The sequence below is a fragment of the Elephantulus edwardii genome, unplaced genomic scaffold (genome assembly GCF_000299155.1).
Source record: "Elephantulus edwardii isolate Elephantulus edwardi_28Jun2011 unplaced genomic scaffold, EleEdw1.0 scaffold00117, whole genome shotgun sequence".
NCBI lineage: Eukaryota > Metazoa > Chordata > Mammalia > Macroscelidea > Macroscelididae > Elephantulus > Elephantulus edwardii.
Window position 1 is genome coordinate 10,503,065 of NW_006399867.1, and position 23,469 is coordinate 10,526,533.

Below are 23,469 nucleotides of genomic sequence, written 5' to 3' on the forward strand. Positions count from 1 at the left end.
CACAAGATGCAACCTGGGGCTGCAAGGCTGCAGCCGGGCTCTAGGCAAGGCACTGAAGGCATCACAAAATGCCTTTAAAATTCTTATTTAGTTACAAGCATCTTACCATCGGGGTGAGCGAAGCAGTTTCATACTCAAAAGAGGATTTCTGGCTTCTTGTACCATTCTGTTAGCAGAATGAACAATCTGCTGATCCTGGGTTCATAATCCCTGTGGCTGAGGAAAGGGGTGGGGGCGGCTCTACTATCTCTATCTGCCTCACACCCGGGGTGCATCTCCTGGTACCCTGAAGGTACCCTGTGGGCATCTTGGTTTGCTCCCTGTTGGGCACCCTGGTCCAAACCATCTCTCAGTCTAGACTCATCCAGGTTCTTATCCCAGAAAGTTTCATCCAACCATACACAGTCTTCCCCTGCCTCTCACCACGTCTGAAGGTCCCGGGCGTGTTTATGTTGGAGCCGGGTCCTCGATGAGCTGTGGGCGTGGAGGGCACCGAGCCTGTGGCCTGGACAGCAATGTCTGTCCTTTCCGCTTCCACCACACTCGGCATGGCAGTCCGGGGCTTCTCCTGCTTCTGCTGCACGGCCAATTCCTGCCGCAAGTCTGGGACAGGAAAAAGGTGTGGGGAGGTCATTCTCCTTCTGGGCTATGCCCTCACTGTGGTGAACGAGGATGTGAAGGATAGATGGGGGTCAACAGTAGACCCCAGAGGATGAAAAGAACTTCTACAGTGAAATGACTTTAGACCCACATGCCCTAACAGACTTGCAAAATGACAAGATGCTTCTATTGAACAAAAACTAAAAAAGCCACAAATTTAAAAAATCAAAAACAAAACTATGACGATGACACATTAAATACCTTTATCTGGCTTTTAAAGTGTATATAGCACTATTTCTCTAATCCATCCCTAAGCTCTCCTCCCTTGCATAAACCACTCTAACTTTTGGAAGAATCTTTTCTTTACCTTTTTAAAACTACAGCATGAATGTGTGTATGTATTAGTCTGTGCGTAATATGAACAACTTTCATTACACATATATGAAAACACACAGCACCCACTATCCTAATCTCCCTCCTTCAATGGTATACCTGGCAGTCTTTCTAGAATTACACCTTTAGATAGTATTTTGTTCATTTTAGCAAACGCTTAGTATTCCACAAAGTAAATCAGTGAGGCTTATCTAAACACCTTCCCACTGACTGTCATGTGTAGTGTCACAGGGTCAATACAAGTCAGCTCAAGACACTAAACAACAGTCATCTTTGAAAGGGACAAGCGCAGTGAATCGAACACATTTGATTTAGTGTACACTCCCCTTTACTCATAGTGTGCATTTTTTGGGTCACTCGAATTTTCCCTCTTCTGTGATTGCTGTAGTTTTTTTCTTTTCTCCTCCCACCCCCTTTTCTCATAGAAAGTAGCTAATCCACTGTAATCTTACACCTTTTAGAAAACCAGGATAGAGTATCCATTAGAGTTTTACATTGTTGATGACGAATTAATAAAGTGATGTTGTGGTGGAGTAGAGTAGAGTGAAAAAAAAAAAAAAGAAAGGGACAAGCTCCTTCTTTTTAATCTTCCACCTACTTGTGCACATCAGACACCAAACTAATGTTATAAATAATTAATTGTGACTTCGACAAACTGCTTTTAAGCATCCAACTTGGAGGATTTCCTAACACCTCATTACAATTTAGATGCTCTTCTGCTGGGACCAGGGACCCATCTGAAGAACAAAGACTGGAGAGGTCCCTGAGTTCTAAGACAAATGCCCTGTGGCCATGCAGTAATGGCAGTAAGATGCCAGCCAGCAATTCCACCGACAGAACTGATCGCCCACCAAGCACAAGGCTGGGGAATCCTTCCCAAGTGAGTTCTACTGCTGCTCAGGGGCACACCTCAAACACCACGGCATCGCCGGCGAGCCCCAAAACTGCCTCTGCATTCATCCACAGGGGGTTCACACAGTTGGGCACCTGGTCATTCACAGGCCTGGGCCCTGAGAACCAAGGTTAGAGTCTGTGTCGTGTGGCCGCACACCCTCTGAGCGCAGTCCCGTCTGCATAGCAGAGGGCAGATTCCCAGTGACAGTCACACTGGCTGTGTGAGGGGACAAGATGGACTGAGGGGACACAACTGGGGAGGAAACAAAGGCACGCGCCTGCTTACCTCTGGCTTCATCCTTCAGCCGCTGGACAGATTCCAGGAGGTTCTCCTTCTCATCCAGCTCACTCTCCAGGAAGGCATTTCTCTCAATAGCTTGATTCAAGCGCTGCTCGAAGTCTTCCAGCGACATGATTGTGGCTCTGTGCGAGGGAAAGGACAGGTTATCCCACAGTGCCAACATGTGACCTCCATCTGGTGCCTGCAGACCTGGGGGAGGATGGTCAGACACTCTGGAGCAGAGTCCCAGTGTCGGCACATCTCAGACGGCGCAGGTCTGCCCGGCAAATCGCTAAGCATCCCGGGGACTCTTCCTTACAGAGGAGGAATCCTCACAGCTCATGCAGTGGACAAGGCTGTCCTGAGGACTAAAAAGCCATCAAAGTGCACAAACCACCTAACAAGAAAACTCTTCAAAAACCCACTGCTCTCAAGAGGAGAGCAACCCGCAGACAGAACAGAACTGCTACACAGGTTTCCAGAAGAGTTTTACAGGGTAAGCGGCCACATCCTTCTCCAGAGCTGGTGAGTTTGAACCCTCAACCTTCTGGTGAGCAGCCAAGCACTTAACTGCTATGCCATCGCTCTTCTTCAGACTTTCCTGGGACTACGTCCACTGTCTGATCACTTGAGTGGCAAACAGAGTATTTTACTTTCTCTTGGAGATTAATAACACAAAACCCAAATTCAGAGTATATACTAAAAAACAAAAATAATAATGCACACATACTTCAATAGTGATTTAAGCCATGACTTGGAACTGGCACATTGTAGAACAATTCTCTGCAGATGATTTGAACTTCCACCCGACCACACCAATCAAAGTCTACTTTTTAACATGATCCCCGGGTGACGCTAAGTACATAGCCAGATGCGATGAAGACTCTGATTCAGGGCGTCTGAGGTGGAAAGGCAACTTCTCAGCAGGGGTCCAAACCAGAATGAATCAACTGGAATATGTATTTGAAGAGTCTTATCTTTAAAGTGTCAGTAACTTTAAAAGTTTTTTAAAAATTCAGAATGCCCTGCTGACTTTCTAAGCCACAATCTTCTTGTGAGCTGCAAAAATGTATCAATGAAATACTATGTTAAAAGAAGGGCGAGGTGATGTAATAAAGAAACCCAGTGCTGTTCAGACAAAGCACCTGCTCTCTGTCCTATATGTCCTCCTCACGTGTACTGCCGGGTAGGACAGGTCCCTCACAAATGGAAGGGGCCAAAACTAAAGACGGAAAGCACACAAAATACGTGTCACTCATAAATCCTCTATGAATAGCAGTAATTTTTATTGCTGACCTGGTTTTCATCCACAAAAGACCTTCAATGCCCTGCTAACTATAAATCCTGTACTTTAAAGACTAAAGCGTACCTGACCCAAGTCATGGGATGTTCAGTATTTTCAGTCACCTCATCTTTATGCAAAAGTTGGACAATGAATAAGAAAGGCGGGAGGTGAATTATGATGTTGGTGAAAAGTAGACTGCCACAGACTGCCAGAAGAATAAACAAACTTGTCTTGGAAGAAGTAGGAATGCTCCTTAGAAGCAAAAATGAGGGAGCTCTGGTGGCCTAGTGGTATGAAGCTGCACTGAAATCCCAAAGGCAGGTGGTTCGAATCCACCAGCTGCCCCACAGGAGAAGAATGGGCTTAGAAGCGAGAATGATAAGACTTTATTTCTTGTACTCTGGACATGGCATCAGATTCCCACTTTCTCAATTTTATCCATAATTGTAATGATCACATGATCAAGTGTGTTTATGGAAATTCTAGAAAGACATACAAAAGCAACTAGAAGCCACAAAAGCAAAAATCTGATAAACTTGATTATATGGTTACCTGTAAGAACACTTCCCACTATTTGCTCCTTTATGTATTATTTTTATGTCCAGTACTTTTATCATTTCTTTGTGATTAACTGTATCACTGACTACTAATTTTGCACCCTCCCCAGTAACCACACCCCCCCATGACCCCAATGTACATGGAATGTTCTTTGTCACACCTTAACTAGGGTTTGCTTTCATTAATGACATATAAAAGAAAATGAAGGTATATCAGAATAGACTCCAAAGCCACATATTTAACTTCAAAGGACAGGAATTGCAGGACACTTAATTATACTCATGTGGAATGTGTACTTGGGTAAAGAGGCAGGTTCACGCACAACAAAGGAATATCACATGGTTTAAAATTGAAAAAAGGAATGTGGTAGAGTTGTGTTTTCTATCTCACTTATTCAACCCATAGCTTACCAAATAAACCCAGAAACTGGGCCATAGAAAGAAAAACACAACATTAAAATCTGTGATATGAAAATGACATAACCTTGCTGGTGGAGAATTACAATTTGAAGCACTTACTGAAGAAGATAAAGAGATAAATAAGTCTTTAGTACCTCAACCTAAAGAAAATAAAAATCCTTATAACTGACCAATAATCAGTGATCATGGAAGAAGCACTTAAAAAATCAAATGGATACAGGGGATGGGGTGGGAGGGAGAGAGTAATAAAAATGAAAAGATAGATAAGTTAGATGAAGAGAAAGGTAATATACAATAAGAGACTGGCCAGACATTGTAATGAATGAATCAATTGCAACTGATGTTATTTAAAAAAATGGGTATTGGTTGAATGGAAAGCCAGTATGATCTATAAATCTTCCCTCAGATGAAATAAATAAACAAAATATAAATAGCAAACCACAAAACAAAAAAAAGTGTAATTGAATAAATGCATTCAAAGCAAAAAAAAAACACTCAAATGACTATTACATTGAGCACATCTGCAGAAAAAGGTCTCTTTAAAATGTTAAGCAAAGATGTGACTCTGATGGTGTTTAACTCAAGCCATGGTACTTTCAATCACCGCATGTTCGTGTGAAAGCTGGACAATGAAAAAGGAAGACTGAAAAGGAGCTGACACATTTGAATTGTGATGATGGTGACTATTTGAATACACCATTGACAGTCAGAAGAAAAGGAGCCCTGATTGCAGAGTGTGTAACATGTTAGGACACCAAGAGGACAGAGGTTCAAATCCACTGTCTATTCTGAGGAAGGACGATGAGACAGTCGCCTCCTATTAAGATTCACAGCCTCAAAACCTGAGAGGGGGCTGCTGGGGATCAGTAGGTGTTTTAGTTGGAGCAAGAGGAAGTAACAAATGTGTCTTGGAATATGCACAACATAGTGTCCCTTAAAAGCCAGATGAGCACACAGGAGAGACCAATCACTAAAGAACGCATGCGCAGTAAAGCAGAGGGCCAGTGAGACAGGGGGAGACAGATACAGGGACAGGGGCCCACACCATGGCTGTAGTAATGGGCTTAAAGACAGCAACCATGGCGAGGGTCACAGGGCAACCTCAACAGACCCTAACAGCAATGAAGCCACAGCTTCTAGTAGGTACAGTATCAACACCATCGCTGGCAAGTCACATACAGTACAGAAACATAGAATCTGGAGTTACATCCAAGGCTAAATGAGAAGATAACACAGGACAGCCAGTAGATCGATTCAGTGAGGAAAGAAAGCATACTAAATAGCTCAACTGGCTATCTACTTAAAATGAAACTGAACCTGTATCTTACATACAAAATAAATCGCAGGTGGATTGCAGATAAAAGTATAAAAAGGTCAAACACCAACACAATGTAGTCCTCTTTTCCTCGTCCTAAAAAATGTAAAATACATGAAACCTAGAAGCTATAAACAATGGACACATAGGGGAGAAGCCAAATATGTTTTCAAATTTACATAGAAAGCTATACCATAAACAAATACAGATTATTCTGTGAAAAATATTTTTATTCAGGACAAAGAAGATTAATAAGAAAGAAATAAGAAGAATTCTTCTACATTTACAAGGAGGTTCTTCTGGTAATGGAGAGGGAGAGTCTGTAAAACTAAGCCTCCCACACTTAAAAATAATGTGGGTGGTGCAGATAGCACTCAAGTACTAGCTAAGAGGGTAGCAGTTCAAATACCCCCAGGAAGATCTCAGGAAACAGGCCTGGCAACCTGCTTCTCCAAGGTCACAGACTGGGAAAATCTGCAGAGCACAGTTCTACTCCACACACAACCAGGATGATGCCAGTGCTTGGAATCAAACTGGCAACCACAACAGTAACTTAAGTTTTGATACAATGTAGAAAACAATTATCTAACAGCCCCAGCAGAAGCTACAAGACTTCCAGAAATGTGGAAGGAAGAACAGTACAGGAACATTTTCCATTTTTACAGCTTTTATCTAAGGCTTCAGGAGTAGAAATTCACCACAACCCATGTCCTCTACATATGAAGTCTTTCAAAACCCTAGCTGACCCCTGAACCATGCATGTAACTCCTAGCAGATTGCAGGCAGCTGGAGACAGAATTTGGTGTTTGAGTCTAGTGGAGTAAACTGCCAGTTGAAGAAAATTTAAAAAGAAAGGAAAACAAACACACAAAAAATTAACAACAGAAATGAATCCTGTTTCTACAACACAAGGTGTCATTTTGATGACTAACATGCTCCTGATTCAAACCATGGTCTCTGAAACTGTCTCACATGCATTGAAAGCTGGACAATTAAAACAGAAGATCTAAAGGAAATTGCTACATTTAGATTCTGATGCTGGCAAAGAGTAATTAATGTACTGTTTACTACCAGAAGAAAGAACACAGCAGTCTTAGAGGAAGTATAAAGAGCTGGAATGGTCCTTAGAATCAGAGAAGGGTAAGACTTCATCTTGCTTCCTTTGAACATATCAAAAGGATAGCCAAATCGCTGAAAAAAGACTTATGCTTGGTAAAGCGGAAGGTCGTTGGAAACGATGGACACCTTCTATGAGATGGATTGGCCCCAGCTGTAATACTCGGTTCATCATCAGTGATAATGAGGATGGCACACGACTGAATAATGTTTCAGTGTTCTACACAAAGTCGTCATCGGTCGGAACCGACTCAATGGCAACGAACCACACACAATTCACAGTGTTCAGAATACACTCCAAAACTCCTAGACACATCACGTTTGGCAAAGGAGAAGGTCAAAGAAAGAGATGACGGCCCTCAGTGAACCCATCACCTACGGAGAGAAGAGAAAATGAGCAGTCACCTCCTGCAGGGTCATAGCCTCAAAAACCTAATGGAGCGTGGCTAGGGGTTAAAGTCAACGCCACAGCATAGGTTTGGTTTGGTTTCTACAGAATAAAATGGAGACAATTGTGAACCTGTAAGATTGCAACGTTGTTACATTTTGCACATAGAGATACAATCCTAAAAAGAATGAAAAAGGAAATTACACAGCTTAGTTTCTATTCCTACACAGTTACATTGTAGAAGGTTGCTTGGCACACTGAATCGCCTAGTATTCAAGCATGAGTTACTAGGTCATTAGCAACTAATTGGGGTAAGGAGGTAAGGAGTAGCCTAAAGGGGAAGGCTGCTCTCAACCAGGAGCAGGAGGTTTGACTCTACCAGCTGCTGTAATTAGCAACCAATTAGTTGGATATTCACATATTCACTGAGGGACTATCCCATAAAGCTGCCAAAAGAACAAACAGATCTTTGAGAAGGTGCAGCCAGAGTGCTCCCTGGAGGCAAGGATGGTGAAGCTTCATCTCACATACTTCCGGCATGTCGCTAGCAGAGGTTATTATTCAGAAAGAAACATCATCTTGGAAAGGTGATGACAGCGGGAAAGGGGGATGGCGGAAGAGAGAAGACCCTCAACCAGATGGGCTGACATAGTGACTGCCACAATGGGCTCACGCATGTCAGAAATACTGAGACTGGCTCAGGATAAGGCAAGGTTTCAGACCTGTTGTTCCAGCGTCACTATGAGTCATACTGGACTCAACAGCATCTAACAGTGACAGCAGCAAAGAAGTGGGACCAGTGGTGGTGGTGTGAGAATGAGGAAGACTGGGCCGGAGGGAGGCATGCATGACCTCTGTGGGTGATTTCTCTCTCCCCTTTCAGGAGGCCAGATGCCTCCACAATGTCATTTTTATAGACTAATAGCATGTCAGCACTACGCCTTTGTTGTTTTTGTTGTTATGCACCGACTCTGAGCTGACCCTCCAGCAGGTTTTCAGAGGCTGTAAACTGCATGGGAAGAAACAGGCCATATTTCTCCTGAGGAAGAACTGGCAGCTTTGAACTTCCTGCCTTTGAGTTGACAGTGAAATTTCTTACCCACTAGGCCACAAGAGTTTCCTAGACATGTGCTTAAGTGTCCTTTTTGCCATTTGACTGAAGTTTTTCTCAGTTTTGTGCACTTCGTTGATTTCTGTTTCAAGTGGTCTCAGGCTTATAATTAGGCACTGTGCTATGCACTATTTTAAAAATAAATTTGAAAAAATCAATTAAAAATGCATAAAAATGAGAAAAATTGTAAGACAAATTGCAAAAAAAAGGCAATCATTTAGAGCAGGAGAGGAGATACAAGTCAAACAGTGTCCCCTTGTTTGACCCCAGCCGGGAATGTGTGTGTCAAGCTCTAGGTAAGTTGTGAATGACCACAGAAGCACTATGAACACTGATCAGGGGCTTCAAATGCATCTTGGGTAGCAGGAGAATTCCTAAGTACGGAATCCACAATGAGGGAGGCTGACGTTGGTCATAGTCCCCAAGGCAACAACAACAACAACAAAGTGATGCAAGGAATGATTTGGACAATGAAAATGTTTCATGTCTTAATGTGACTGTGTTATTCAAATGTATGCATTTGCTAAAACTCAAGCAATTGCAAGCTTAAGCTCTACGCATGTCCCTGTGTGTAATTTATCTGAAGAAAGCAATATTGTGCCTGGCTCACAGTAATTATTCAGTAAGTGTTAGCCATTCTCTCATACCTCAGATTATTCAAGAAACACTGTTTCTTGAATTAGACACTCTGGTAGCAGAGCTCATAACACATTTCATTGCTAATCTAAATGTCTTGGGTCTAAATAAATAAATAAAATTAGAAAAAGGCCCTGGGTCTCCAGAGGTTCAGATGCATCTGAGAGAGAAAGATGAGCATCTTTTTCTAGTAAGATTTACAGCCTCAGAGACCTGATGAAGGGTTGCTTCAGCTCAACAGCAAAGGTTTTAAGTTTTGTATTTGTCCCTTGAACATGACTCCTTCCTTCCTAGTTTAAGGATTCAGGGAGAGGAATGGCTGTCTCTCTGGTAGTTTGATTCCACCAGCGGCTCCCTGGGAAAGACGGGCAATCTCCTCCCGTGTGATTTACAGCCTCTGAAAACCCACTGGAGGCTCAACCACGAGTCATTTCTGATCCGATGGCAATGACTTAGGGCCCTTCTGCTTCCTTCTGTCTGGAAATCTCCCGTCATCCTTATTCCCCAGGTAAGGGCTATTCAGGCCTCTACTCTCAGCCTGCTTTAATTTCCTGTGGAAGGGGGCTTGTCTGACATTTTCCCACAGGCCAAGTTCAATGATAAGAGTTCAAGTTGTATGACTCCCTAACGCTCTGGACTCGCTGTGTTTATTGCTGCAGTTACAGTGCTGAAGTTACGCTCATTTCCTGTGAAAGCTCCTTAAGGGCACTCAACTCGTGTTTGCGCACTGACTGACCATACCCACTGCCGCTATCTCCTTGCTGCAGGCAGAAACAGAGACAAAGGGCTCCACAATTCTCATCTACCTATTGCCTTGAGATAATTGTTAAGCTTTACTCAAAAATATTTCCTCAAAACGGAACAGTAGTTTAGTTTAACTAGTAGAAAATACCAGCCTTGACCAGTATGCTCTTTCAAGATCTAGCTCTGGTGGCCTAGTGGCAAGAATCTGTGCTGCAATTCCAAAGGCATGTGGTTCGAGGCCACCAGTTGCTCCTTGGGAAAAGGATGGACAATGTCCTCCTGAGCACTTCCTGCCTCTGAAAAAAAACCACCAGAGGGTCAGCGATGGGTTGGTTCCAACTCTATGGTACACAACAACAACAAAATGGCAAAAACAGGAACCAGAGGGACCTAGCGGACAGAGAGCTGTGCTGCTGACCCTCTGGCAAGACGAATCCACCAAGGATCACACAGGAGCCAGACGGGTCACTCCATCCTGTGCAGTTTAGTCTCTGAAAATCCACTGGAGGCTCAGCTAGGAGCCAGTCCTGACTCGATGGCCGTGAGGTCTGAGGTTACGGGCAGTGAATCTGTGTTACTGGGGGAGGGATAACTCAGAAACAGAGGGCGAGAACAGGTATACAATTTTAAGAGTAAGACCAGCATCACTGAATTGTACTCATAGAACTGGGTGGACTGGCGAGCAGGTGGAGGTGTATATTCTCAACAACATCAAGAAAACTTAGACATTATGCACATGACAATTAACAGCCTGGAACAGGACAAGCATTACAAAGGGAACTGGGGGCTAGGGGGGAGGGTAAAGTGCATGCATGAGTGAACGGCAACCTCTCCGTGAACCTTCACTGAAATATAATAAAAGAAAGAGTAAAATTAAAAAAGAAAAACAGCTGGAGAAGACATGGGAAGAAAAGGTCCCAAAGTGGTTTTCTCCCTCCCGTCTGACAAACCGTTTTGCTCTCTCCAAGTCATCGTTGGCCTGCTCCAGCTCGCGGATGTATTTCTGGAACTGGTCTTTAATTGCTTTCGTCTGTGCAAGGTCATCCTCCAACGCGGAGATCTGCCGGTAGCCTTCTGAGTGCTGCATTTCAAACTTCTCCTAAAGGGCGAAAGCAACACTCAGTGAATGATTTCAGACTTCAAGCAGCTGTGTTGTTAAGATACACTAAGGCACTGTAATGAATTAATAAAATTCATTTACTACAATTCATGTTACAAGGAAGTGTGTAGGAATTGCTGAATATATTACAGTTACAGTGTTACAAAACAAAAGGTATATGAATGACTGAATGAAAAAAAACCAGTGTAATTTGTAAACTCTTATTCAAATGAAAAAATAAATTTACAAAAGGAGTTGTTTTTCTTTCTCTCCTTCCCACCATCTCCTATAAATAACTCAAGGTTAACCCTGGAATTTATACCTTCTTGCAGTCGTGGGCCATTTGTTAGTTTGAACCACTGAACAGAGACAGGGCAGAGCCAGTAACAGCACTGCCCTACCCAAGCAGGAAGTTATCTACCAGACAAGGAAATCTAACTGTGGTACCTTTCTACACAGTACATGCACACCATCCCATAATAAGTGATGTCTCTTGACCCAGAAGCCTCTGTAACAGCATCCATCATGAAGAACCAGCTGCACCACACTTAATCCCTCCTATCCAGGCATTTGCAGAGTATCCTAATCTCTCTTAGGAATAAACATGGTGGAATACTATGTAGCACTCAAGAGCAACGATTTTGAAAATAACTACACAATTTGGAAGGGAATGGAGAGAATTATGCTGAGTGAAGTAACTCAGTCTCATAAGGACAAATACTGTATAAGACCATTATTGCAGAAACAGAAAGATAACTAGTAAATCATGTATGAGGATCAAAGTAGCAGAGGGAAGGAGAAGGGTGAGGATGGGCAGGGAGAAAGGGTAATCACAGGGTCGCACAATTTGATTGGTGGAGGGAGCAGTGAGTAAAGGAAATGGGAAAGATCCAGCAGGGATCTGGAAAGATAGGACAATGGCGGGCATAGTTCAATGTTGATTAATTCTATCAAATATAATGAATAGTAAAGATTGTATGGAACACAATGTGAATGGATAATAGTGTGAAACACAGTATGTATGAACTTTGTAAGCAAACTAGTGCAAAATAAAAATTTATTAAAAAAGAAAAAAAGAATAACGTGAAACCCCTCCTCACCCAAATCTTCACAACCTCAACAATTCTGTGCAGTGAGTCATGGGCTAGAATTGCTTTATCCCTCCATGTCTTCTTTTGCAAAATAGTTATACTTTGCAAAGCATTTCCCCTAACAACCTCTTTCTCTGCTTGCATGGAAAAACCTGGACTCTTATTTCAGAGTGGAGACAGAATCCAAATTTAAGGCGTACACTGGAGAATGTACACTGGAATGTGGTCGTGGTAACCACATTCAAGGGGTAGTTGGGCTGCAAAGCGCCTACTGCTCCTGCCCACACACGTAACTCACCAACACTCCACTCTCCCCAGTGGACTTCTCTATCCCTGGAAACATTCTTGAGGTCCCTTCTCCCACAATATGTGCTGAGGACACCCCAGTCTTGCACATATAGCTTCCCACTAGAGCCAGGGAACAAGCTTAAAAACTCAGTGGAATCTTCCTTCCTGGATCTTGGGGTCTTAAGTAACAGGATAAAGGAGGGAACAGGCAAAGGTCAACGAAATTGTGTTCTGAGCAGCCAGATGTCCCAACTGCTCTACAACCTGATGCCCACAAGGGGATGACCTGCAGAAAGCTGTGGCCTGCAGCTCAAGCCTGAGTGTATTCTGAGCCTTGACACACGTCCAGATGCCATTTAAAAACCTCCATGGCTTCTCTAAGATTTCAAGCCGCCAGAGCAGCCACAACCCTGCCAGAACCTCTCAAGGAGAAACCAACCTTGTCTCCTCTCCTACAAAGCATGAGGGAACCTGCCTGGGCACAGCCTTCTCAGAGCACAAAAGGCCATGAACATAAGCTCCAACGGCTTCCTAGTAAAATGTCTATAGCTTTTGTTAGCAATGCCAAAAAATATTTGCTATTTTCTAGAATCTTGTACCAATACTTTTCTGACTAGTTGTTATTAAAATCATAACAAAGAAGAGCTTTGGTAAAACAATCCCTGTGATTCAAGGTTTTTTAGCCAAGTTTATGGAAATGAAAAGCCTGACTGATTTATTTCAGCTTTTATATTCTGCCAACACTCTTAACACTTGCATCTCCCACCTTTCTTTTCTCTTTACTATTGTAGCTATCATGGTGTTCTCCAGAACTCTGGTGACCTAGTGGTAAGAAGCTGCGCTGCAATCCTAAAGGCACAAGGTTTGAATCCATCATCTGCTCTGCAAGTGAACAATCTCCTCCCATTTGATTTACAGTCTCTGAAAACCCGCTGGAAGGTCAGCTATGGGTCAGGTCTGACTTGCCGGCACACACACATGGAGTTTTCCACCAAGGTATATCAAGTGTCCTGAGTGTTTCTTCTTCCCAGTTGTCTGAGCACACATTTTTATCCTTACTCAGTGCAGCCTACCAATTAAATGCATTACATCTATATTGTCGCTTAATCTCATTTCAGGAATGTGGAAACTAAGGTTTGGTGATGTCATTAGCCCCAGATCAATTGCTAGCAAATGACTAATCTAGGATCAAATGCAGGCCCCCAGAGCTGGAGCTCTTAAAACAATTATGCTTTGTTGTGTTGTTACGTGCCATCAAGTTGCTCGTGACTCATAGAGACCCTATGTACAACAATTCTGAAGCCTGCCCTGCCCTGAGCCAGTCACACTGACTCCGAAACACCAACCCCCATTGCCCCAGCTACTGTATCAATCCATTTCATCCAGGGTCTTCCACTCCTTCGCTGCCCCTCCACTCTTCCAAGCATGATGTCCTTCTCCAAGGACCAGTCCCTCCTGACCATGTACCCAAAGTATATGAGACAGAGCTTCAAAATCTTAGCCTCTAGGGAGCTCTGGTGGTCTAGTGGCAAGAAGCTGCACTGCAATCCTGAAGGCTAGCAGTTCAAATCCACCAGATGCTCTACAATCTCCTGTGCCAGAAGGATCCAATTTGACAGTACGCAGTAAGAAAACACAAACACACATACAAAAATCCAAACAAAATAATAAACACCTAGCCTCCAAGGAGAAACTTGGTTTCACCCTCTCCAAAACAGACCTATTTGTTTTCTTGGCAGTCCACGTTATGTTCAAGGCTCTTCTTCAGCACCACCACTCGAAGGCATCGATCTTTCTTCTGTCCTCCTTAATCACTGTCCAGCTCTCTGATGCAGAGCAAGTAACTGCAAAGACGATGGCCTGGATCAAGCACACCTTAGTCTCTAGACTGATATCATTGCTATTAAATATTACTATGGGTCAGTTCTGACTCAAAGCAATCCTATGCACAACCACAAAACATTGCCTGGTCCTGTACCATCCCCACTATCTTTGCCATGTTGGAATCCACTGTTGGCAGTTACGGCATCAATCCAGTTCATTGGGGGTCTTCTTCTTGCGTGCTGCATCTTTACTTTACTAGGATAACGTTCTCCTCCAGGTCCCACGTGATAACAAGTCCAGACAGCCTGAGACATCATCCTTGCTTGTAAGGGGCATTTTGGCCGACCAGCTTCCAGTACCAATTTGCTTATTCGTCTGGCTTCAATAGTATATTCTTTCTCAACGCCACAATTCAAAGGCATCAATTCTTTAGTCTTATTTATTCACTCTCCATCTTTCCCAGGCACATAAAAATATTTTAGCTTAGGGCACAATTTAGTTGCTAGTGTGACATCTTTGCTTTTTAACACTTTAAAGAGGTCTTTTATAAAGATGTACTCAATGTCATACTTCATTTGATTCCTGACTGCTGCTTCCACGGGCGTTGACTGTAGATCCAAGTAAAAGGAAATCCTTGACAACATCAATCTTTTCTCCATTGACCATGAGGTTGTCTACTGGTCCAGTTGTGAGCCTTTTTGTTTCTCTTATGTTGTGATGTAATCCATACTGAAGGTTGTTTGACCTTCCTTACTGCTTTAGGCACTCTTCACTTGAGGCACGGAAGGTCATGTCATCTGTGTACTGCAGGCAGTTAACGAGGTCTCCTCTGATTCTAGTGCTGTCCAGCTTCTCCTATTAGTTGAGCATACAACTCAGTATGACACTGAGTAAATCTTTGTAAAAGACCTCTTTAAAGCTGGACAGTGACTATCAGTAATGACAACTCATTTGCATATCCTCGCCTGATCTGATTTTCATTACTGAACTTCTTATTGATGTAATCCTGCAGCCATTCTTGAATTCTTTTCAGAGAAACTGTATTTGCATGTGATATTGATTATATTGTCCAACAATTTCCACATACTGTGCTGTTTTTAATAGGCATAAATATGGATCTTTTCCCGTCAGTTGGCCAAATTTCTTGGCACAGAGATAAGTACTTTCAGCACGACATCTGCTTGGTGAAACATCTGAACTGGTATTGTCAATTCCTGGAGTCTTGATTTTCACCAAGGCCTTCATTGCAGCCTGGACATCTTTCAATACCATCAGCTTTGAATCAAGAGTTGCCTTCTGACATGGCTAAATGTCAACAAATTTGTTTCTGTGCAGTGACTGTATATTCCATCCACCTTCCTTTAAAAGTTCCAATGTTCAACATCTCGTGCATAGTCAATGCATTTTCTATATACAAGAAGACCGCATCTTTCTTCAGTTTTTTCAGTTTGACAAATGGCAAGCACTTCTCCTCGGCTTCCCTTTTAGTAACTTAGGTCTTTTAAATATACATTGTCTTCTAGAGATGCTCTTTGAAATCTTCTGTTCAGCTCTTTTATAGCATCATTTCTTCCATCTGCTCAATACCTGAGCTTAGCCAATAAACAGAGAAGCCACTCTTCCATCTGCTTTAACTACTCTAACTTCAGGAGCAAGTCTTAGTCTTCTGACTCCATTTTTGTCTCTTTTTTCTCATTATTGCGATGACCTTTTGCTTTTGTCATGTCCTTGATGTCATCCCACACATCACATCTGGCTTTCAGCCATCAGTGCCCAATGGATCAGATCTATTCTTGAGATGGTCTCTACACCTGTCCCTGTGTGCATGTTTGGCTCAGGGACCAGCTAGAGATTGAAAGAGCTTATATATGGGGTATGAGATTCTGCCATGGTGGTGAACTTCTATCACTGAAGTACTGGACAAAAACACAGTAAAAATGGAAAATACAGCCAGTGCTTTTCTTTGCTCTAAGTGTTGATACCCTTCTAGTTTCTTCCAGAGCCTTCTGATGCTGTCACAGTTTACCCAGAATTTCTTTAAGTCATTGTTTTTATTACATTGGTTCCAATGCATAGCAACCCTGTTGTGTGTAAAGCAGAACTATGCTCCAGAGAAACTCCAAGTCTGTGACCTTTCAGAAGAGATTCCCAGGCCTGGTTTCTGAGATCTTCCAGGGTGGGTCAGCTAGTGCACCACCCAGTTCATTGTGAAATCCATGTTTCTTTTTTTTTTCCTGTTCAAGCTAGTGGATCAATTTAATAGGATGGCAAAATACAAGATCCATATAGAAATGCATGTTTCATTGTTAGAGAGGCTGGCCTAGCGGTAAGAAGGTGTTGTTGCAATCGCAAATCCACCATGTGCTATGGGAAGCCAAACTTCATACCAATTATTATATGAAAACCCTTATTCAGGAATTGAAGGAATTACAAATGTATAAGTTAGGATTTCTCTTGTGACAGATCACAGAAAATGAGTTGTTTGTACCCTGTAGACAGGAGACAGCTAGGGATCCCTACAGAGGGAGTGTTACTTCCTGTGAAATAACTTCCTGAGCTAGAGCATTAGGTTGACAATATAGAGAAAAATTCAGCTTCATTTACAAGGAATTCCTGTTAGGATTTGCTTCCCCTGATTATCAATAAATATACAGAGAAACATGACTTAGGCCCTTCAGGCAAGAACTGCTGCACCCATTTTATGCTCTCTGTTCTATCTCGTTCTTGGTCCGTCTCATTATTAATAATTATAAAAATACTTTACCTTAGGTCTGCAACAATATGCTCTGCAGGAGGATGGGCAATTGCTTCCTGTGCTATTTACTGCCTCCGAAGACCAGCTGAAGGGTCAGCTATGAGGCAGTTCACAACCACCAACAAGCCTCACCATTACCAGAAGCAGAACCTCCTTTCTTGTCCAGGCACCGTCTACTGCGTGACCATCCACTAGGAGGTTGAAGTGGTCTACTAGCTTTATAAACGAATTGTTTTCTAGGTCTTTGATTTTTCTTTACTCTCTTTGGCTCTAAACAGAGAGAGACCAATGTGTGCACCTCAGCTGGCCTGTCATAGCGTCCAAGACCCCACTGGCTACTCATTAACGTAGGGTGCCTGTTGTGTTTGTGGACTATGTCCTTGATGTCCCCTGAGTTGGGACAGTGGCCATAGGTCCTGATGCCATAGGGCTAACAGCTTATTCTCTCAGGATGTTAGAAGTTTTGTGACCTGTTGGCTCTGTTGTTGTTACATGTCATCAAGTCATCTGCAATCATAGCGACCCTATGGACAACAGCTCTGAAGCCTGCCCTGTGATGTGCCAGTCCCACTGACTACAACACATCACACACATATAGGGATGTATTTCCAGCATATAGAGATATGCACGTAGAACCTGTGTACGGACATGAGCTCTATGGTCCTGTTCATCTTCTGATATTTATGGGTTGTATTTGTCTCTTTATATGCAGACTCTTGAAAATCAATGCTTGTTATTGCTGACGGTGCAAGATTTTGCATATAGTGTTTACTTTTGCTGTAACTCTTATGCAAGGAGATCTGGTGCCGCAGCGCAAAAAAGTCCTGAGACACTAATAGAAAGACCAGCAATTAAATATACCATGGACTGCAAGGAGAACAAACAGGTTTGTCCCGGAGAGGGAGAAACCAGGCTGCTCCTTGGAGGCAAGGATTCTGAAGCTTCATCTAACATACATTGGGCATGTTGCAAGGTGGGATCAATCCTTGGAGAAGGACATTATGTTTGGGAGGGTGGAGGGACAGACAATACAGGAGGGGAAGACCGTCAATGAGACGGACTGATTCAGTGACTGGAGTAATGGGGGTAGGTGTGTCAGAGACAATAAGGTTGGCTCCAGTTAGAGCAGGCTTTAGAGTGGTTGTACATAGGGTCGCTATGAGTCGCAAGCGACTCGCCAGCACATAACAATAACAACAAAGAATACTGGTGGAATCTGGACTGGAATTGCAGTGAGTCTACAGATGACTCTGGGTAGTATTGACACCAAATAAGCCATGTTTTTCTATTTATGTCTCTTAGGTTCACAGTAGTAGTGTTTTTTATAGATATCTTCCAAGAAATCCTTTGTATCCCTGGATAAGTTTATTCTTTTTCTTTTTAATTATTATTATTATCCTTTTGTGTATGTGTACCATCAAATTGGATCTGACTGGTACAGGAGGAGATTGCCCCTCCTCCAGCAGAGCATCTGATGGATTTGAACCGCATACCTCTGGGATTGCAATGCAGCTTCTTGCCACTATGCCACCAGAGCTCCCTGGATAAGTTTATTCTTAAGTATCTTATTGTTTTGGTAAGTACTATAGGTAGGTTTTCTTTTTAGAGTTGTTAGAATCCAATTTACTTCTGGACATTCACGTTGTACCCTGCTACTGAGTCTGTCAATTAGTTCCTGTAATTTTTAGCTCAAAGAAATTCTTTCAGATTTTTCTATGATACTATATTTTCTACAATAATTTTATAAAATCCTATGATCAGCAAATAAGGTTTACTACTTCTCTGCCAATTTTAATACCTTTCCCCCTCTTTCTTTTTTTTATTGTTCTGGCATGCAATTCCAATGTACTGTTGAAGAGGGATGGTTTATAGAGAACACGGTTGTCTGATTCCTGTTCACAAGAGGGATGGTCTCTCCACCGAGTACAACGTCAGCAGTTGACTTATGTCCTTAATTGTATTGAGGAATTTCCTTCTATTTCTGTTTTGTTGAGGGTTTTATCAGGAAGTTGGATTTTTACCAAATACTATGTTTTCCCTTAAATCTATGATGACGTGTTTGTTTTGGTTTTATTTATATAGTGTACCATGGTGCCTGTTTTAATAACACTGAATCAGCATACCTAACTAATATGAATCTTACACGGTTAAATTATTTCTCTGATGCATCGTGAGCTTCTATAGGGTAGAATTTTGTTTGGGACTAGTTCATCCAAGCCAACGAAGAATAGTGGTCCATAATTTTCTTTTTGAGTTACATTTTTGCCTGTCTTTGCTAGCAGTTCTGCTTGTTCATAAAAGGAATTTGGGAATATTCCATCCTTTCTAATATTCTGGAATAATCTGAGTGGAAATGATGTCATCACTTCTCAGAATGTCTGATAGAGTTCTCCAGCAATGTTGTATAGTCAAGACTTCAGTTTTTTAAATAAATTTAATTGCTACTTTTGTATGAGTGTGTTCAGATTTTCCCACCTCAGTCTGTTAATGAAATCGTGTGTTTCTAGGTATCTCTCCATTTCTTCTAGCTTTCAATCTGTGGGAGTATGGCTCCCCGTTAACATTGTTTTGGGTTTTTTTCCCACTTGTCCCTTCTATCTGTATTATCTGCTTATTTCTTCCTTTGTTAAAATTTGCCAGTAGTTTATAAATTTTGCTAATCTTTTGGAAGAATCAACTTCTAGCCATGTTTTCTTTTATATTCTCTGCTTTATTTCTGCTCTGATCTTTACTATTTCCTTTTTGGGGGCTTTTTTACCAATTCTTGGAGTTCTTGGGTTAATGTAAAGAGTTTTGGTTCTTCGTTTTTTATATGTGCAACGACTGTTATAAATTGACCTGCAAGTTTTGCTTTGGCTGCATCCCAAAGATTCTGGTAGATTGTGTTTTATTCTCATTTGCATCTAAGAAGTTTTTCATTTCCTATTTTATTTCTCCTGTTATCTGAAGTTTGTACGCAAGATGGTATTCAGTTTCTACATATTTGATTTTTTCCCCCCTCTGGCCTTCCTAGTGCTGAGTTCCAATTTTAAAGCACGGGGATGCAAGAAAATGCTTTGTATTATCTTTTAAACAACACCTACACTAAATGCTCCACCCATCAGGTGAGTGACACCCGTCACTGTACATTGTACTGTTGTGTACCCTTGAAGTGGATCTGACTGGCAAGGAGAAAGAGGTCCCTCCTTCTCCAGCAGAGCATCTAGTGGATTCAAACCACACGCCTTTGGGATTGCAGTGCAACTTCTTGCCACTAGGCCACCAGAGCTCCTTGCAAAGCATTGCTCTTGAATGATTTCTCATTGTCTATTTAGTCTGCCACATCCCTCTTATATTTTTCTCTTTAATTCTTCCAAAGCACTGTATTTTCTCTGATTTTTTCATATGATTTTCATGAGCTCTTAGAAGGTCCTATAGATACATATTTTTAATTTCCTTATCAGGTGGTCCCTTTACTTACTCTTCTTAAGGATATTTCCAACTATATGTTGGTCACCTACAAGTGCAGTAACTAATGGTTGCATGAGCATAGGTCTCTACTTGCTGTTCTGTCAAAAGGAGGCTGAAGGCAGGCTGAGCAGGATTTAACACCTTCTATTGTTGGGCTTGGAGGGAAAGAACTGCTGGGTGGAGCACTTGCTGGTAGGTGTTGTAGGCATGGATAACAGTGGGAAAGTATGTCAGCTTCCTGTTGGGTGGGGCAAAACAAGAAAAATAAGGAGAGGGAGGAAAATGGGTAAAAATAAAGAGGGAGAGGGAGAAACGAAATAAGTCTAAAGGAGACAAAAGTAGAAAAAAGAAGTAGAAGAGAGAAACACACACACACAAACCAACCAACAGGAAGAAAGACAAAGATGGAAATAAAAGAAAAACATCCCAAACCATCAAAGTGTGGTTCTGTGCCTTTCACCACAGAGTCCTGAGACTTTCACATAGCCCGTCCTGAGGATGGGTATGTCTGCAGGATGAGAAGCCCAACCAAGTCAGGTGTGGTGTGGGAAGGAGGCCGTCCTTAGCCACCACGTTAGTGGGGACTGTGTGACAAAGGGCTGCCACCAGTCAACCAGAAAGCAGTGTGTAAAATGGAAGTGAGGGCAGTTCTTCCCTGGCCAGAGGTCACTGTCATGTGGCCAATTCCCACTAATGCTATTAGTGTCCCAATTCCTGCTCAGATTCCATTATGGTGGGAGTTCTATGCCTCCACTCACCACTCATCAGGCCCCTGCAGACTTAGGTTAAGCGTTCTGTACCAGCCCCTTTCCCTTCTCCCTCCTCCTCTGCAGCTGTTTCTGAGCTACTAGACTTCTCATTCACTCTGCTCATATCTGGCTCAGCTTCCTTCCCCGTTCTGTCCACACCACGTCTGTCTCAGTGAGGATTCCATGGGAGTGCCGCCTTGCCCATGTGAACGCCTTCTTTCCCACCCACCCCACTCTGCTCCACCTCTCCAGGCGTTCTTCGGCCCCTCCTCCCTCCCTGGTCAGTGTTTGTTCAATTCTGTGTTCTCTTCTGGTGCCCAGCGTTCCAGCGTTACCATCTAGATGTTTCACTTTATAGAAGGATTGGGCCAAGCGTGTCACCAGGACACCATCTGGTCCCCTTCCATTTCGTGTTTTATGACTTCCAATTTTTCTAGACACACATGTCCAGTCCATAGTCCAATTATTAAGCTGCGTGTGGCTGTTTTCTTTTCATTTTGAGTTACGCTCAGCAAACGAAGGCCTGGAGAGCAGTCCTCGATCCACATCATGAAGTTAGGCTCTCACTGAGGCAGCACCAGAGCTTGGCCAGCGGCATTCTCAATGTCTTCCAACCCCAGGGGCTCATTTGCAGGCATTATAGCAAACCATGTTCAGCTGCCATTCATTAAGACTTTTACTGGACAATTTCTTCAGGTACAGTCAGAAGGTCTGCGGACACCTATCCACCATGGGCAACTGCTGGTATGTGAAACAGCAGTGACACTGTTTCTACTTATACTAAACTTCCCTAAAACCACTTCTTCTTCAGGCCACAGAAATATTTAGAAACACACACACACACATACACACCCACTCACACCTGCTCTCCCTTCAAAGTACTCTTCTCCATTAAACATCCTTCCTGGATTCTACAAAGGAAAACACTTCCTACAGAAAAGGCTGAGGGTTTAATTTGAAAGTTTAAAAGAAAAAAAATCCCAGCCAAGTTAAAAGTTAAAAAAGAAAACCCTCCTCTTCTTGGCTGAGGCATGTAAACAGAGCTGTTGCTAGCAAACAGTCTGGATGTGCCAGGGTGATGTCATGGTGGCTGGGCTCCCGAGGCGTGGCAAGAGCCATTGTGGGAGAATGTCCGAGACAGTGGATTATTGATAGGCTGAGCTGGGGGCGGGGGGTGCAGGCATCCACACCCCTGGGCTGCTGGGTCCCTGCGGGTGCTCAGTTTCCCAGCTGTGAGCAGAAATGTCCCCACTCAGGCAGAGGCAGAGAAGCCAGGCTGGCTACATGGCTATGATCAGGTGTAACTGTGATCAACCCACACCCTTGAGATGGGGACAACCTCTAATGAAAGCAGGGTACAGACTCCTCAATCATTATTCTAAATTCAAATGCAGCTTCCAGAAGCTGCAGTTAAGAGGCTTCTGGCCTGTACATGGACTCAACAGTACCCTTTTCAATCTGTGGACATGAAAAGCTGATGCTGAAATGTCGTGCTTTCATTTGGGGCTAATTATAATGAGCTGTCAGCTGACGGAAGCATCAATAGATGCTCTGTTTTGTCCCTTACAAGCTTTCTTATTCAGCTGGTAATGAATAAGCCAGTTGTCACGAGGTCTATCTCAGCTGAATACATTTCTCAGGTGATTGACCAATATGTGCTGGTGGTAGTGTCTTCTTTATTCTAACATTATCTCTTCCTCCCCACTCTGCTCTGGGTTGCATGCATCTATGAAGTGCTTGCAACGCAAAGGTCTTCTGCCTGGCTCTAGGTGCAGGTTTGAGTTAATGACTTAGTTACTGCTTGATGTTTTCTCAGCATTCATTAAGTGCTCTTACCCTCTCTAGTTCACACCACTAACCCTCCTCCCACTCAGCTTTCCATCACTGTGTCCCTCCAATTCCTCATGACCTAAGGCAGGGTCAAACAGTAGTGCCTGCAGAGGTCAGGCTGTCAGCAAAATTAGTGAAGTCAGATAAGGACAGCGAGTGGTTGGCCGCAGCCAGCATCAGCGAGGTGGAGGAGAGAGGGGACAGTGAGGGATGTCACAACTAGAGGACACTTGTCTTAAGCAACCACTTCTCACTACTCTGTTGCTGTGCATAGCATGGCCAGTTCTTTCATTTTTCAAGAAAAATCAGAAATGCCGGTTTTTATGGGAAACGTCACAGCTTTTAAATGTTGTTATTAAATATTTTTTTTTCCAAAAAACCTAAAGATATAAATTTTACTATCAAAACAAAAAACTAGTATGCTTTAGTTAATAAGAAACAAGTTGAAGTATTTAGGGGGAAACTATGCTGAAGTCTCCAGGGTAATTAGAAACAACAAGAATATACACATGTTGGCAATTCATTTTGAAATGCACCAAGAGAAAAAGACGGTGTGATGGATAAACACATATACAATAAAAAGCAAGTCAGCAACAATGAAAGAATCTTTTTAAAGAGAAAAGCAAACTGGGGGAGGAGGGGGT

The 23,469-nt window shown here is 42.7% G+C and overlaps 1 protein-coding gene across 1 annotated transcript in view; it reads right to left on the bottom strand.

The window, feature by feature from the left end:
• Nucleotides 1-23,469, bottom strand: part of NDE1 (nudE neurodevelopment protein 1) — a 34,716-nt gene that overhangs the window by 5,113 nt on the left and 6,134 nt on the right. Inside the window, exons 3-5 of the mRNA XM_006892672.1 lie at nt 10,690-10,838; nt 2,174-2,310; nt 424-603 (exon numbers count right to left, since the gene is read on the bottom strand). Of these exons, the coding sequence (XP_006892734.1) occupies nt 424-603; nt 2,174-2,310; nt 10,690-10,838 (466 nt within the window). The remainder of the gene's footprint in view (nt 1-423; nt 604-2,173; nt 2,311-10,689; nt 10,839-23,469) is intronic.